The sequence below is a fragment of the Rhododendron vialii genome, chromosome 12a (assembly GCF_030253575.1).
Source record: "Rhododendron vialii isolate Sample 1 chromosome 12a, ASM3025357v1".
NCBI classification, from domain to species: domain Eukaryota; kingdom Viridiplantae; phylum Streptophyta; class Magnoliopsida; order Ericales; family Ericaceae; genus Rhododendron; species Rhododendron vialii.
The window spans coordinates 3,055,073-3,069,720 of NC_080568.1; the positions used below are offsets into that span (position 1 = coordinate 3,055,073).

The 14,648-nt window shown below is 35.6% G+C and overlaps 1 protein-coding gene across 2 annotated transcripts; it reads left to right on the plus strand.

Moving 5' to 3' along the window:
• Window positions 1–4,064: 4,064 nt before the first annotated feature.
• On the plus strand, window positions 4,065–13,004 carry LOC131311922 (agamous-like MADS-box protein MADS4). 2 transcript variants are annotated; one of them, XM_058339559.1, is made up of 8 exons: window positions 4,065–4,510; window positions 8,025–8,106; window positions 8,847–8,914; window positions 9,046–9,145; window positions 10,003–10,044; window positions 10,165–10,206; window positions 11,575–11,711; window positions 12,680–13,004. In XM_058339559.1, the coding sequence occupies exons 1-8, from the start codon at window positions 4,326–4,328 to the stop codon at window positions 12,753–12,755; spliced, it is 732 nt and encodes a 243-aa protein (XP_058195542.1). In that variant the 5' UTR covers window positions 4,065–4,325; the 3' UTR covers window positions 12,756–13,004. The 2 variants fall into 2 exon arrangements, with proteins under 2 accessions (XP_058195542.1, XP_058195543.1); XM_058339560.1 differs by having other exon boundaries at window positions 8,028–8,106.
• The last annotated feature ends 1,644 nt before the right edge of the window (window positions 13,005–14,648 follow it).

Below are 14,648 nucleotides of genomic sequence, written 5' to 3' on the forward strand. Positions count from 1 at the left end.
GTTCAAATTGTAGTTCTTTTCTTGAGGCGTTGTAACTGTCCAACTTTCTGTTGGATGGTCTTGCGTTGTTTGTTTGTCTTTGTTTTCCCCCTCGATGTACCCTTTCGAGTTTTTAATAAATTTCGTTTGCCGAGAAAAAAAACTATCACACATAAAGGCAATGCATGCAATCTCGCACTCAAAAACGAAAGTAAAGCAAGAAAAATGAAGCTTTTAATTTACAAATTCTAACCAAATTAATACCCTCTGGCCGGCCAAAAACTAAAAGCAAATTAGTGTCTCTACCATATAGATCACATTTTGCTAATTAGGCCAAAAAACGATTTGGTTGCACTGCTTTTTCTTTTTTTTTTTCTTGGTTTGACTGTCAGGAGTATTGTCCTGGCCAGCTTACACATACGTTGACTAATCCCCTCCCATCTCCGGTCCGGTCAAAAACAGACAATTTACATCGGGACTAGAAAATTCATAAAAAATTATTTTCTTGCAGCTTGATTAAAAAAATCGAACCTTGGACAATCGTGTGGAAAGTAAGGCCACCAACCAACTGCCCGAATCCTTTGGGCTATGGTTGCTCTACTTTTATCAATTGACCAACTAGAAACAATGCAATGCATAAGTAACCTATATTGAATACATGCACCTTAAGGAACTGTTTCCATATCAACTAGCATGATTAGACTATTAAGGACTACTTACAATGTAAGCATCTTAATCTGCCTGATATGTTCTAGTAGTACTAAAATCTTGGCTTTTTAGCTTGAATTAATTAAAAACTTTGAGGGAAAAAAAAAGGTGTGAAAAGATTTATATATCTATATTAGTAGAATGAAAAGGTGGGTTTCATATTTATTAGTCATGTGAAGTGTTTTCTTTTATTTGTACAAATAGCCTCAAAATTTATGTTACCCTATACTCGCATAGACACTAAACTCTCAGATAGAGAGAAAGAGAGGACTACGATTTCGATTTGAATAAGTTTGTATACACAGATTAATGTGTATAGCTAGATTCGGATATAAATGTGTCAGAATACATATAAGCTCCACAATATAATGAAAAACCCACGAGCATCGGGATCTCAAACATCGGACGATTCTATAGACACATTTATGTTTTGACCTCTTCATATAATACGTGTATGTACGTATAGTATTGGTCATTTCGATTTAGGTACGTGACGTTTCTGAGGATGTGGATTTCTTTGGTGTTCAGTTGGCGTCTTGCCTTCTTTTAGGTCTCGGGTGGCTTTTGCCGGTGTGCCCTTGATCCTTTTAATCTCTGTAATCCTTTATAAAGATTAATAAATTCTTTTTGCTTAGCAACAAAAAAAAAAAAGAAGGGAAAATCAGCAAAAGGATAAAAGGTCCTTCGAGTCTCTGACTTTCTGAAATCTGGGGAAAATCCAAAGTAATTAAATTCATCTCCAAATTACAAGAGAAAAGTGTTTAATTACAAAGCCAAAACAAATAATGATCGAGGATAGTAAAAAAGGGAGTAGGAAAATCAATTTCAATAACTAACTAATATTGGAAGGGAAGATATTAGTGAAATCAGTGATCTAAAACTATATCTTTGTCGTTAACTGAAATAGAATTATATTTATCGAATGGAAGTAGCTCTGTTTGTGATGATCGAATGTTCGATTTAGTTTTCGTGTTTACCTTTATTAATTCAAGATTTTTGAAGTTAATAGCCAGACAAATCTCTTCTAGCTCCAACAAGGTTCCAACAAGTATTTTTTGCTGGTACCGAACGTCGAACTTGCGAGCTCCGAGGGAATAGATGTTTTTTTGTTTACTTAACATGTCTTTACTCTATTTAGAGAATTAAAGTACACATTCACGAAAATGTCAAAAATTGAAGTTGCATTTGTTGTAGTAATGGATTACAGGTGAAAAACGTACGTACAGCCAAACCAACCATGTGTACTAGTAGCACTACGCTAGAGAGAGAGAGAGAGAGAGAGAGAGAGAGAGAGAGAGAGAGTTTAGGCAAATTGTTTTCGTGGAAAGAAATACTGGCTCAGTTGTTTTAGTACCATATTTTAAACCCAGTTGTGATGGAAGCAAACGCCATGGGAATCCAACTTCCTCTGTTTGTTTGGCTTAGAAAATCAAAGGCCAATCATCAACAAAGTATGAGAATCCAACTACTTCAGTTTTGTTTGGGAACTGAAGATCTTTGGTTCATAAAGATGGTATATCAATAGTGGTAAAAAAATAATAAAAAATAACTCACATCATTATTGGGGGATCGGCTCGATTATTTTGTACGTGTTTGGTTTGCTATTTCTCTTCCACTATCAATTGTATGAGAAACAAATCCATCAACTAACCCCACTAACTCAGAATGAGAGATACTGCTAAGCACCCCCCTCCCCCGCCAAGCGGCCGATTCGGCCATTTATCTTGACAATCGAGAGCTCGGATCTTGACTAAGTAATACTGAACGGTGCGGATCTATATGCGTTTAGATTCAATTCAAGTCATCCGTGCTGAGATGAACGACCGGATGCCACTCGGCAGGGGTGCTTGGCGCTGGGTTAATAAGAATTGAGTACTCCATAACCTAGTACTTGAGGTAATTACATTCTCGTGTGTGAATTGGTTCAAGTATCTTATCCTTGGAAACAATATTTCTCCAAGAAATATGGGATTTAACATTTCCTTTTTTTTCTTTTCTTTTTCAAGGATTAAGCCAGGAATTTACGACTACCATGAGGATTGATATGACAACGTTACTACTTAACCGAGGAAACGTGATTCCAAGTTGGAAAAATTCGAAATCACGTTTCACCTGCGTGAGCATAAATGATTTTATGAAACGGTGACACCACGTGGCGCATTCATCCATGTGGTGTCCCTAATCCTTTCATATTCAGCTATGTGCATCCGAAGCAAGCCCCGAGGCCAAGTTGGTAGTGTTTAGCACACATGGCGAATATGAATGGATCAGTGAACAACATATCACGTGACACTCCAATTGCCGAGCTGATTGAATTCTCAACATTACCAAGTTGTCTCAGATACACACAATCGAACATGAATGGATCAGTGACATCACGTCAATGCGCCACGTGATGAAACCGTTATATGAAATATTTTATCCAATACAAAATACACATTCTCATTTTTTCCTTCTAATTTTTTACCGTCCAAAACTGAGTTTCTTTTTTAGGTTTCACATTGACTTGATTTGACAAACTCTCACTCAACAAATTTCAGACTGTGCACTTTATGATCACTGCATACGTCGACACGTGTCCCTTTCCGGGACCCACTTTAACCATTCTTTCAATAATCACCTCATCGGTTCTAAGGTTTCCCCTACTCCCTTTTACCTCCTCTGCCTTTTGGTAGCTCCCTCACATTCTCCACCGTCTGATCCTTCTCCATTTCACATCACAACAACCAAACATGACTTTGTTCGCTTTGGGGTCTCAAAACTCCAGCGCACGATCTTCAATAAATTTTTTCTATCTATTTCTTTTCACTCATTGCACCCAAAACCGAGACCGAACATAATCACGTGTTGCTGAATTGAAGAATCCAACTCAGCATCAAATGGATAGTTTATAGTAAAAGCCCTTACATACCCTTCCTAGCATAACTCCCAAACACACCCTGTAGAATGGCACAAATTATTTTGATAATCTGCACCGTTCATTTTGTTGCTTTAGATGTGTAATTTATTTGTGCAAAACATCACATTAATTAGGTATCGAATAAGTTCCACACCCAACTCAATTTATTTTACACTAAAAGTGACGGGGCAATTTTATTTTTTTGGTAACCATGACGGGGCAATTTTTCTCACGACCAATACAGATTTCTCACTTACCAATATCCGATCACTCTAAAATTTTGTTAACTTACTTATAAAAAAATTAAAATAATTTATGTGTGAGTAGTATTCATATAGATGCCTACAAAATGAACGGGTTGGATCGTCAAAATAAACTGAAGAGCTTACCAGCAATGTGTAGGTGCATTCGAAAGGTGTGTAAGTAGAATTACCTTTTCCTTTAATTGCCTCTGTTTAGCGCGTTTTATCGTTAGTCTCCACAGTCAAAAAAATCGAGAGAGACAGAGAGAGAGAGAGAGGGAGAGAGAGAAGAGTCATATATACAGGGGGTACCCAAAAAATCTGACCATCTGAGTATGTATCTAACTATCTATCTAAATATTAACCGTGTATATATATAGCGATACAAGGTAGGAAAAGCTAGAAAGCGCATACTTCAGAGCTGAAAAAAATTGTCTAGTGTGTGCTACTGTGAAATTTTTAGAGAGAGAGAGAGAGAGAGAGAAAGAAACAGGGAAATGGGGAGAGGTAGGGTTGAGCTGAAGAGGATTGAGAACAAGATCAATAGGCAGGTGACCTTTGCAAAGAGAAGGAACGGGCTGTTGAAGAAAGCGTACGAGCTCTCGGTTCTCTGCGATGCCGAGGTCGCTCTGATCGTCTTCTCCAACCGAGGCAAGCTCTACGAGTTCTGCAGCAACCCCAGGTATATCTACATATAATTACATGTATATTATTTAGCCATTTTTTTTAGGTGAATTTTCGCTGGGGCTTCATTGCTATGATTGAGCGGTAGGTTGAGTTTTCGCGAGTTGCAGTTGTAAAAGAGTTTTTTTATATTCTTCGAAGCTCTCTCAACGCATTGATTTTCCTCGTGTACTAATTTCCTATTTTATCAGTTTGATTAATGAAAATTTTCTTTACCTATTAGAAAATAAATACGTATGATTACAATTGTATATCTCTATATGTGTGTTTGTGTGTGTAATCTACAGAAAAGATCGAAACTTTGTTTGACAAAGTCATTTCTCTCTCTAGCTAGGGTTTCGATTTGGCTGGTTCTGATCTCCTTTTTAGATCTAGGAAAGAAGGAGTTCGCCTTTTTCTCTTCTGTTTTATTTGCTCTTTGACGATTTCTGTTTCCGTGATTGTTAACGTGTTTTTTGAATATTCGTACAAAATTACAAATATATCTTCTTCTACAAAAAAAGAACAAAACTTTCTCTTGCCAAGTCCTCTCTCTCTAGGATTCGATTTTTCCTTCTTGTGATATCTTCTTTTAGATCTAAACAGAAAGAACAAAACTTCTTCGACAAAGTCCTCCCTCTCTCTCTCTCTCTCTCTAGGGTTCTATTTTGCTGCTTGCGATCTTCTTTTAGATCTGGGGAAAAAAAAAGCATTTTGCTTCTGCTGCTGTTTTATTTGCCCTTTGAGGTTTTCTAATTTGCTTTTTGCTCAGCAATTTGAGGTTTTTCTGTTTTCGTGATTGTTTTGGTGTTTCTGGATTTTCGTGCTCGTGTTGGTGTTAGATCTGCTTGTGGAAACGTTGAAAGACGATTTTTGTTTCCCTTTTCTGTTTTTTCGCTTCCAAGTACGCCTTCCTTCGTTTGATTTGAACAAGCAAAGGATTAATAAACTTGTCTGTATTGTTTCAATTAATTTTATCGGCCCCGAAGGGGAAAAGGGTTAATAAACTTGTTGATGTCTTCAAAATTGCTCTTTGTCGAGTTATTAATAAACTTTATTACCGATAAAAAAAAAACTATTCTTTGTATAATGATTGGATCCATTGCTTTTCTAGGTCATTTGGTCGAATAATATTTTTTGAAAAGAGGCCAAATTATTTCACTTAATTGTTCTAATTAAACTACTAAGCCTGGCTTTTCTTCATCCCAAATTCCCAATTAATTTTTTTGATTGACGAAAGGAATTAGTTTTAGAATTATTAGCTTCACAATTTGGAAGAGGAGTTGAACACCAGATCTCCTTTCTTTTAGTATCTAAGTACACTTCTGATGATGTTGAGCGGAAGGCCTCTTCGTTCCAAATTCCGAATTATATCAATTTGTCCACCAAATCTCAGATTAGTCTCTCAGATTAAGAATTAATTCAGAAAGGAAAATGTAAAAAGGCTTTTGTTCTCTCTCTCTCTCTCTCTCTCTCTCTCTCTCTCTCTCTCTCTCTCTCTCTCTAGGGTTCTTAAGTAGTTTTCTTGCTGTGATTGATCTGCTTCTAGATCTAGACAGTGAAGAGATATGCTTTGATTTTGTTTTTCAGCCTTTCAGGTGTAGTGTAGTTTGAGCTACTGAAAAAAAACAAAAACTTTGGTCTCTTTTACTGTTTTTTTCTTTTTTTTAGTTTTTTGATCTTTAATTGAGTTTGCCGTTTTCGTGAATGTCCGTGTTTTTAGAAAATCGTGCTACTGTTGATGTAGATCTTGCAAGGGGAAACATTAAATTATGATCATTGTTATACAAATAATTTGTGGGAATTGATATTCACACTTTTTTTTATATTCGCACTCTATTTTTATTTTTTTTTAATGTTGATAGTGTGTATATTTTTTGCCAAAAGACAAAAAATGGAGTGTGGAATCAAAAAAGGGTGTGTGGACATCGTTCCCATAATTTTTCTTTATAAACACAATATTCTAAAAGTCGCTAGACGCTAGTCGAGCAGTCGGTCACTTTCGAGTTTTGGGGCCTACTAATCGGCACATAACAATTAGTAATCGGTAATTAGTTGTCACATAATAATTAGTCGGATAAGTCATATGTGCCAGCAATTATCACCGATTGATTTCAATTTTTAGAACACTGGATAAGCATGGTTATACAAATCTTCTTAGTTCATGCTTCGATGTGATTTCATCAATTTTTCTCTTTAATCTGTCATGTCTTTCTTCTCTTTTCTCTTTTTTCCTTTTCTACTCAATTCTCTTTTTCATCGGCTATATATACTCAATTTTTTTCCTTAATAAAGGAAAGGCATAAAATATAAATTGACGGGTAAAAGTGTTCATTATTGTCTAATTATCTAATCCATTCTTTCTTTCTTCGGCAAAAAAAAAGATTTTATTAAAGTTCAAAAGGGTACATCAAGGAGCGGTTGATGAGGCATCACTCAAAGCCTATGCAATCCAACAAAAGCTTAACAAACAACCCATACTCATTTTTTTCTCTGTTTGCTCGATTTTTTTTTTTTTAAGGTTTTGATTAGCAATGCAGACATTTTTAGACCTGCGCGCATCTATGTTTAGGGTTAGGGCTTTCGTTCATCAAAATACCGAAAGTTTATACTCCGCCTCTACTTCCTTTGGTCTTATTAGAATACCGAAAGTTGATGCTCCACCTCTACTTCCGTTTATAGATGGACTGACGTTGTGCCTTTAATAGCACGAGAAACATAGGAGTATATACTACTATTTAGCTATGATATTTTACAAGATTATGAATTATAGTAACCTGAATTGAAAAATAAGAATGTAAACCAAGTTAAAATTAATTCCAACCTAGTAACCTAATAAAGCTGTTAGTATTTTATGAGCAATAAAAAAATTGTCAACGAATTGTGAATTCTTTTTTTGTAGCCCATTTTCCTTTCATCAAGCAAGATAGCCTTCTTGGGAAAAAAAATAAAACAAGATAGCTTAATCTCCAAAAAAAATTTTTTTTTTTGGAATTCAGATAGCTTAATCATGAATTGAAAAATTTCAATTTAAGTAGGAGTTTGGAATTGCGCATAGTGTACATTATAGCCTGCAATCGATTCCGCTTCCGGTAGATCATATGGAGCTCATCTAATAGAGATTTAGAGCCTTCGAGATTTTTCACTACATTAAGAGGTGCTACTGTGTGAAACATTTGCAAATAATATTGCACTCTAAATGACCTTATTTAGTAAATATACTTGTTTGAAATAATTAAATAAGTAGTGGAGCAAGTTAACGTACATGAAAATTTTGGCATTTACAAAAACAGTTTTAGCGTTATCAAAAATCATATGAATTACCATTCTTTATCTCCTAAGATACCCTTTACCTTTGATGGATTATATCAATTACTAAAAATGACAGGATAGGATTCAAAATAACAATGAATTTTATTTTGTTGACACTTAGTGGAATTATCGTTCATTCTTGAAAATTTCCGTATCTGTTTTTTTCGCTGGTAAAATAGTATATTCATCACTCCTACTACAATTTTTGCTTTCGAGTCCAGCAGCATGCTCAAAACGCTTGAAAGGTACCAAAAGTGCAACTATGGAGCACCAGAACCAAATGTATCCGCAAGGGAGGCCCTGGTAATTTTTCAATTTGATAATAGGTCTTAATCTATAATGGTCATTACTAGTGTGTTGTTTTATTTTTGACGTTTTTCACAAGCGGGCTTCATTTTTTGTAGAAATTCTAACATAGTAACATGAGATTAGATCAGAAGTTGGTTTGTTCGTTTTGCAGCCATTTCTTGATCATTCATTTCTTAACCTAATTTGTTGATTAGGTTATCATGGTAAGGCAGGTAAGCTTTTGGAACAATCTCTTGGCTTGGTAGTACTCTAGTCATTTTATTGATATTATTATGATCTTAGTAATTTGGAAGCAAATCTTCACTTAGATAATCTGTTCATCACCAGGAAACAAAGACAGGTTTATAGCAGGATAGAGCAAAGATTACGACACTTGACTAATATAGCCGAATTTCTAACTACCGAAATAAAGTTAAACTGCGCATAAATTATGCAATGAGAATAAACATCTTCATATCAATTGCACGGATTGATTAGCGACTGAGTTCTACTTCTTGGAACCAACAAAATTGTCGTTGTAACAAAAGTTCGCCACCTTCTTAAGATCATGTTTCACTCTCCAAACATTTCAAATCCTCATGTTGCATTTGACATTCATAACTTGCGCTGAAAAGATAACAAAGCATTCAAAGTGGAGCTTGATTGTGCTAGCTAATGTTCCATCTATCCATTGTGTAATTTGTCTTTGACAATCCGAATTTTGATGACCTAAATCGTTCACTGTGGTTTTGTAGGAGCTGAGCAGTCAGCAAGAGTACTTGAAACTTAAAGCACGCTACGAAGCCCTCCAGCGATCCCAAAGGTAATTCAGCTCCATACTAGTAGTATAGCAAACTGATCAAACTAGTTTGAATAGGAATAATTAGTAGTAACTGAAGGAGCTAGAAAATGTCTTGCCCATTTTGTTAATTTGACTGTAAAACTACACATTAGGAATCTCTTGGGTGAGGATCTTGGCCCCCTTAATAGCAAGGAGCTCGAGTCGCTGGAAAGGCAGCTTGATATGTCATTGAAGCACATCAGATCCACAAGGGTACTTTTTTCTCCTTTCCCATTGTTATAACTTCGATATTTTTACGCTCTGTGAACTGTTACTATAACTTTTAAGTGTTCGAAATCTGAAAAAGATGAAAGATCGGCACTTTACTATGTTGGGGGAACGCAGTGGAATATGTTGGACACTCAAACAACTAATCTAACTCAGACAATAATATGTATGCGTAGGAGATAACAAAGAACGTTTTGGATATTTTCAACCCGAATGTACAAAGCTCCCAAGGAGCACAAGTACCTTAAGCACTCAACAAGATAATCTCTTTTATTTATTCTTCGACATTTTCTTCTACTAGCTACCTATCTCCATTGATCAGCACCCTTTTATGTAGGGCACACACATACACCTTAGACTCCACATACTTGATGCATTCATGTATCTTCACACACATACATTGGATAACACATAGTTCATGAACTAGGATTGTGGGGAGTCACATGTATGTTCTTGATACATTTCGAGGTGTGTGTATACATTTTGGTGTGTGTGAAAAGTCACATTTATGTTCTTGATATATTTCGGTGTGTGTCGGTCCGAAATTTATCAAGAACATACACGTGACTTGTATGGAAGTAATTACTAATCAGTAAGAGATCTTTGTAATCGGTATAAAGATTAATAAATTCTTTTTCTTAGAAAAAAAAGAGAGAGTGCACTTCCATTTAATGTCATGCAATGAAAAAACAGTGCCTTGTAATCATTTTGACCTCTTGCTAAGTTTAAAAATTGGACAAACAAATAGATTGACCTGTTGCAAGTTGCAACTCAATCTGATGTTCATATATACTAGTGATGCTAGCTTTATTAATTCTGAGCCCTTGTATTTGTTAATCCAGACCCAGTACATGCTGGATCAGCTCACAGATCTTCAAAGAAAGGTATCAAAAGATTTTGAGGTTTCCTTCTTATGTGTGTGTGTGTATATATATATATGTGTGTGTGTGTGTGTGTGTGTGCAGTTTGTTTCTCATATTCATCTTTTTATGTTTAAATTGCAGGAACATGCTCTTAATGAAGCCAACAAGACCCTGAGGCAAAGGGTACGTACTTTCTCAACCAACTGCATGCATGTTTTTTTTTTTGATACGCAAAGTAAATTTTATTAGAAACTCGATAAGGGTACATCGAGAAAGGAAATGGCAAGCATCATTGGGAGGAGAAATCCAATCGAACTGCATGCATGTTGAATAACTAATGCTCGATCAATCTGAATAAATTACTTGCATTAGAATATAGAGTGCGCACAAGTTTAATTCACGTACTTATTCTAGATCTCTTGATTGAGGAGCTAGCTAGCAAAAACAGAGCCATCGATCTCTTTAGACTTTAGTAGCAAAACAAGACTCTTGTCATGGTCTCCAAGGAAAAAAACGTCAAGAATGTTGTTGCGGGCCTCCTGCATTCATGAACAGTACTTCACCTTAGACTTTTTGCTGCATGTATATATGATTGTTGTATCGGGTTTCGCTACAAAATAACTACAACTAATAATGAATTACTATTGTTATCTAGGTTAAAGAAGTGATCGATCAAGTTCAATTTCCGACGTTTTTTTTTATTTCAATTCTCCTATCGTTTCTCCTTTATTTACTTTTTCCTATACGCAAATTTACCATCTAAACACAGCTGCGCGTGCACCATAAATATAGACACCTTTTGTTAGTAGTTTAATTTGCAGTACTCTTTTTTTTTTTTCTTGAAAATACTATGATATGGTGAAGACAAGCAATAGAATGCCAGTTTTTTTTTTGCTCGGCAAACAAAACTTTTTATAGAACTCGAAAGGGTTACATCGAGGGAATACATCCTATCTCGTAGAGCCTAGAAGCACCAAAAGAAAATACAAACACATCCAACTAACAGTTGGATAACACACCTCAATCTAAGTTACAATTTTAGTTTTCGGATACCATCTAGAAAGACCTTAAACTCTTCTACCGTATAGACCTTGATGTTGAACTTGGCCTTCATCCACATTGCGACCCTAGTTTTAACTACATCTCCCACTTCCCAGGCCTGTTTTGCTGAGTTGTTGAAGATGTAATTATTTCTCATTAACCATGGGGACCAAAGCGTTGCATAGAAGCATGCTTTCCAAATATGTTTCTCCAAATTGGAAAATCCATTTGCAAACCACCAACTTGCTAAATCCGGAATGGAGACCGGGCACACCCATTTCATATTCCACCACTCTGGTAGTAGCTTTTTCCTTGACAGCCAACCAAGCAAAAATTTCCACCTTGGGGGGCTTAAGTTCTTCCAAATAGAACCCAGAAAAGTAATAGAAAATGATAGAGAAATGCATTGATATATATATATATATATATATATATATATATATATATATTATCTCTGAAAATTAATAGAGTTATATATATGTATGAGTTTTTGAACAAAATCTTTCACAGCTGTGGGGAGGAGACCAAGTATCACTTCAGTGGAATCCAAGTGCACAAGATGTGGATTACAGCAGGCAACAATCTGCTCAACACCAGGGTGATGCCTTCTTTCATCAATTGGAGAGTGAACCCACTTTACAAATCGGGTATGACCTCTGCTGAAACCATGCATACTAAGTAAACCATGCATTTATCTTTGTGTTCGTAACAGAAATAAACTTGAAAACATTAAATGGTTAACTTCTTGTAATTAATCATAAGGTATGTTATCTTCCGTTTGACCAAAAAAAAAAAATCATAAGGCATGTGGGTTGAACTCAAAGGTTTTAAATAGCAGTAGCGGTAGTAGAGTAGCGGTAGTAGAGTATTGAATGATACGTAGCAGGAATCGAGTGTAGCGATTAGAATTTTTTTTAAAAAATTTCGCACCTGAGCACATGTAGCGGCCGTAGTGGTCACATAGTGGTTGTGAATCGATCAAAAAAACTTAACTCAATGTGATACATATCGAGAATCGATTGGTACAGATGGAAATTTTGGATAGTAGTGATATCGGAAGACGGGAAAATCACTACGTAGCGGCTGATATTTAAAAATCACCTTCAACTGATAAGATTAATTAGCCCAAGGGACTTGAGCCTTTGCACCTCATTGGAGGACCAATGATTTGACATTTGAAACATGAAGGCTTTTTCTCCGTATATAAAGTCATATTGCCTAAAATTATTGTATGCCCATAAATGAATGTTGCTAAACTTCTTTTGCATAGTTGAATGTCCATGTTAGTGTACTCTCATGCTATAAGCATTAATTGGGTGAATTATAACTTACCGCTAAATAGCAAAATCCTTTTTTCTTGTCAATGCAAAGTGTACCATATGCACCTCTTACACAGTTCGTACCCGAGTTAGTTAGGTGATCTAAGTGTCCGCTCAATAACAAAAATTATGTGCATAGAGCAAGAGCAAGGTACGTAGTCACATGACTCCCTACTACAAGCCACAAAATGTTTCGAAAGGGTGAATAACTTGTCAATTTTAGGCGAAACCGTTACGTATCGAAAAGAGATAGGAAAATTTGCGCTGCCGATGAATTGTTTTTCTTTGCATTTCAGATACCAAACTGATCAAATAACAGTTGGAACAGCCGGCCCCAGTTTGAATAATTACCTGCCAGGATGGTTGGCATGATGATCACTAGCTATAACAGCCAGCCATGGGTATGGTTTTATCAGTCCGTTTAATCTTGTTCTTTTTTCTTTTGTATTTTTGTTTGCCAAAAGAAAAAAAAAAAAAAAGTGTTATGGATAATTGGGTATGGATCTGTGATCAGAAACCAAGACATTCCTCTTAATTTCTGCATATATATTTCAAATATAAGAACTGTTGCGTGAATCCTCTTTGGTTCATTTTATGAAGAAAAATTCATGTGTTTGGGCACATCCACTCTTTCCTTTGGGTATTGTGCGGGGCGCACATGATTCTCGAGGGGATATGTGCTAACTACGGTTGCCCAGTAGGCGATTTTTAGGCGGTTCGATTCGGTTCGGCTTTGAAACCGAACTACTCATCGTGATTTGTCATTTTCTCCATCAGCACCCGTTTGTAAGTGTTGCCCGGTTCGGTTGCAGTTTAGGCGATTCATATATTAAAAAGTTGTCCAAACCGAACTGAATCCAATCCTTACCATACCCCGGGTGGGTTCGCGGGCAGTTCGGTTGGCCCGTTGGGCACCCCTAGTGCCAACATAATTGGGATGAAGTTTCCCTCGCTGTGATGACTTGTGCGCTTGTCCCTTTAATTGATGTATGTTTGATCTCGATTAATAAATTTTATGCTGATAATTTTATTTTTTCAGCATATCCACGTTCCAATAAAGTTCTAGTGGTACCTGTGATCTTTATTTAAAGGTGGAAACTAATGTCGGCAAAAATAAACTCGGTTTCTATCTGGATTTTTTTCCCTTTTCTCTTTTGATTTTTTCCTTACTTTCATAATTTGCGAGGGCCCTTGTACTCGGAATTTATTCTCTTTAGAATTCTGCTACTTGTTTAGCTTGTGGTACTTAATTTATTCATGTCATCTCATGTTAAAAGCATCTCCAGCAAATTCCTCAAATCCTAAATGACAAAAAAATTGAGAGATCAGTTGGCATAAACTAAGTGCTCCAGCAAATCCCTCAAACACTAAGCCCTTGTTCAGTTGAAGGTTTGGAAAAAAATTTCCAAACCCAAATCTACCAATTCAATTATTATTTTTATTTCTCTCTCCACTCATTATCCTATATTCAATTATTAATCTCATTTCTCTTTCTATCTATCTCCACTCATTACATCTATTCTCAATTATTACCATATTTTCTCTCCTCACTTATTACCCAAAAAGTTTTCAAACCCACAACTGAACAAGTAAATAATTTGAAGTAACCCATCAAATTTTCTTTCTCTCCCTTCAAAGTTGAAAAAAGTCCCTCACTCCTCAAATCTCAAGATATTAAAAGTACTTTACTTTATTACTCCTTCTTATTACTAATTAATACTCATTTCGTTCTAAATTGGATAACAATTTTTGAAATTTATGTCATTTTTTATTACTTATATCTTTCAATCTATAATGTTTTTCACGATTTTGAAAACTTTGTATAATAGAACTAATCAAGAGCTATTAAACAAGATCCATATTGTATATTTTTTGAGATTCATATTAAAAGATAAAATGAATTAAAATTGACACAAATATCAAAAATTGTCATTTAATTTGGAACGGAGGGAGTATCACCCCTACTTTTAATTGTTGTTGCAAATTCCAACAGCTGGTCAGATAACCTCTCATTTACCATAGCAAAGTTCAAAAGCCAATGTATATTTTTATATGCTTACCTTATAGTTATCCATCGTCAACTAGGAATTAACTATAATCTTGCTAATGTCATTTAATTAATCATGTCCTCCGAAATTGCCCCTCGTAAATGTGGAGATGTCTTTAATTTTTTTTTTGTCACCCGCTCGACGTCTAGCCTACTTCTAAAGAGATGAAAAAAGATACAGCTAAGCGGCATACGGATAGAATGAACCGTGATTCCGT

What these genes read in the sequence shown, in the direction of transcription:
- LOC131311922 (XM_058339559.1), top strand. Translation starts at nt 4,326, where the DNA reads ATGGGGAGAGGTAGGGTTGAGCTGAAGAGGATTGAGAACAAGATCAAT. An exon ending in TCACAGATCTTCAAAGAAAG is followed by an intron (nt 10,045 to 10,164) that starts GTATCAAAAGAT and finishes TTTAAATTGCAG; the next exon opens with GAACATGCTCTTAATGAAGC. An exon ending in GAACCCACTTTACAAATCGG is followed by an intron (nt 11,712 to 12,679) that starts GTATGACCTCTG and finishes TTTGCATTTCAG; the next exon opens with ATACCAAACTGATCAAATAA.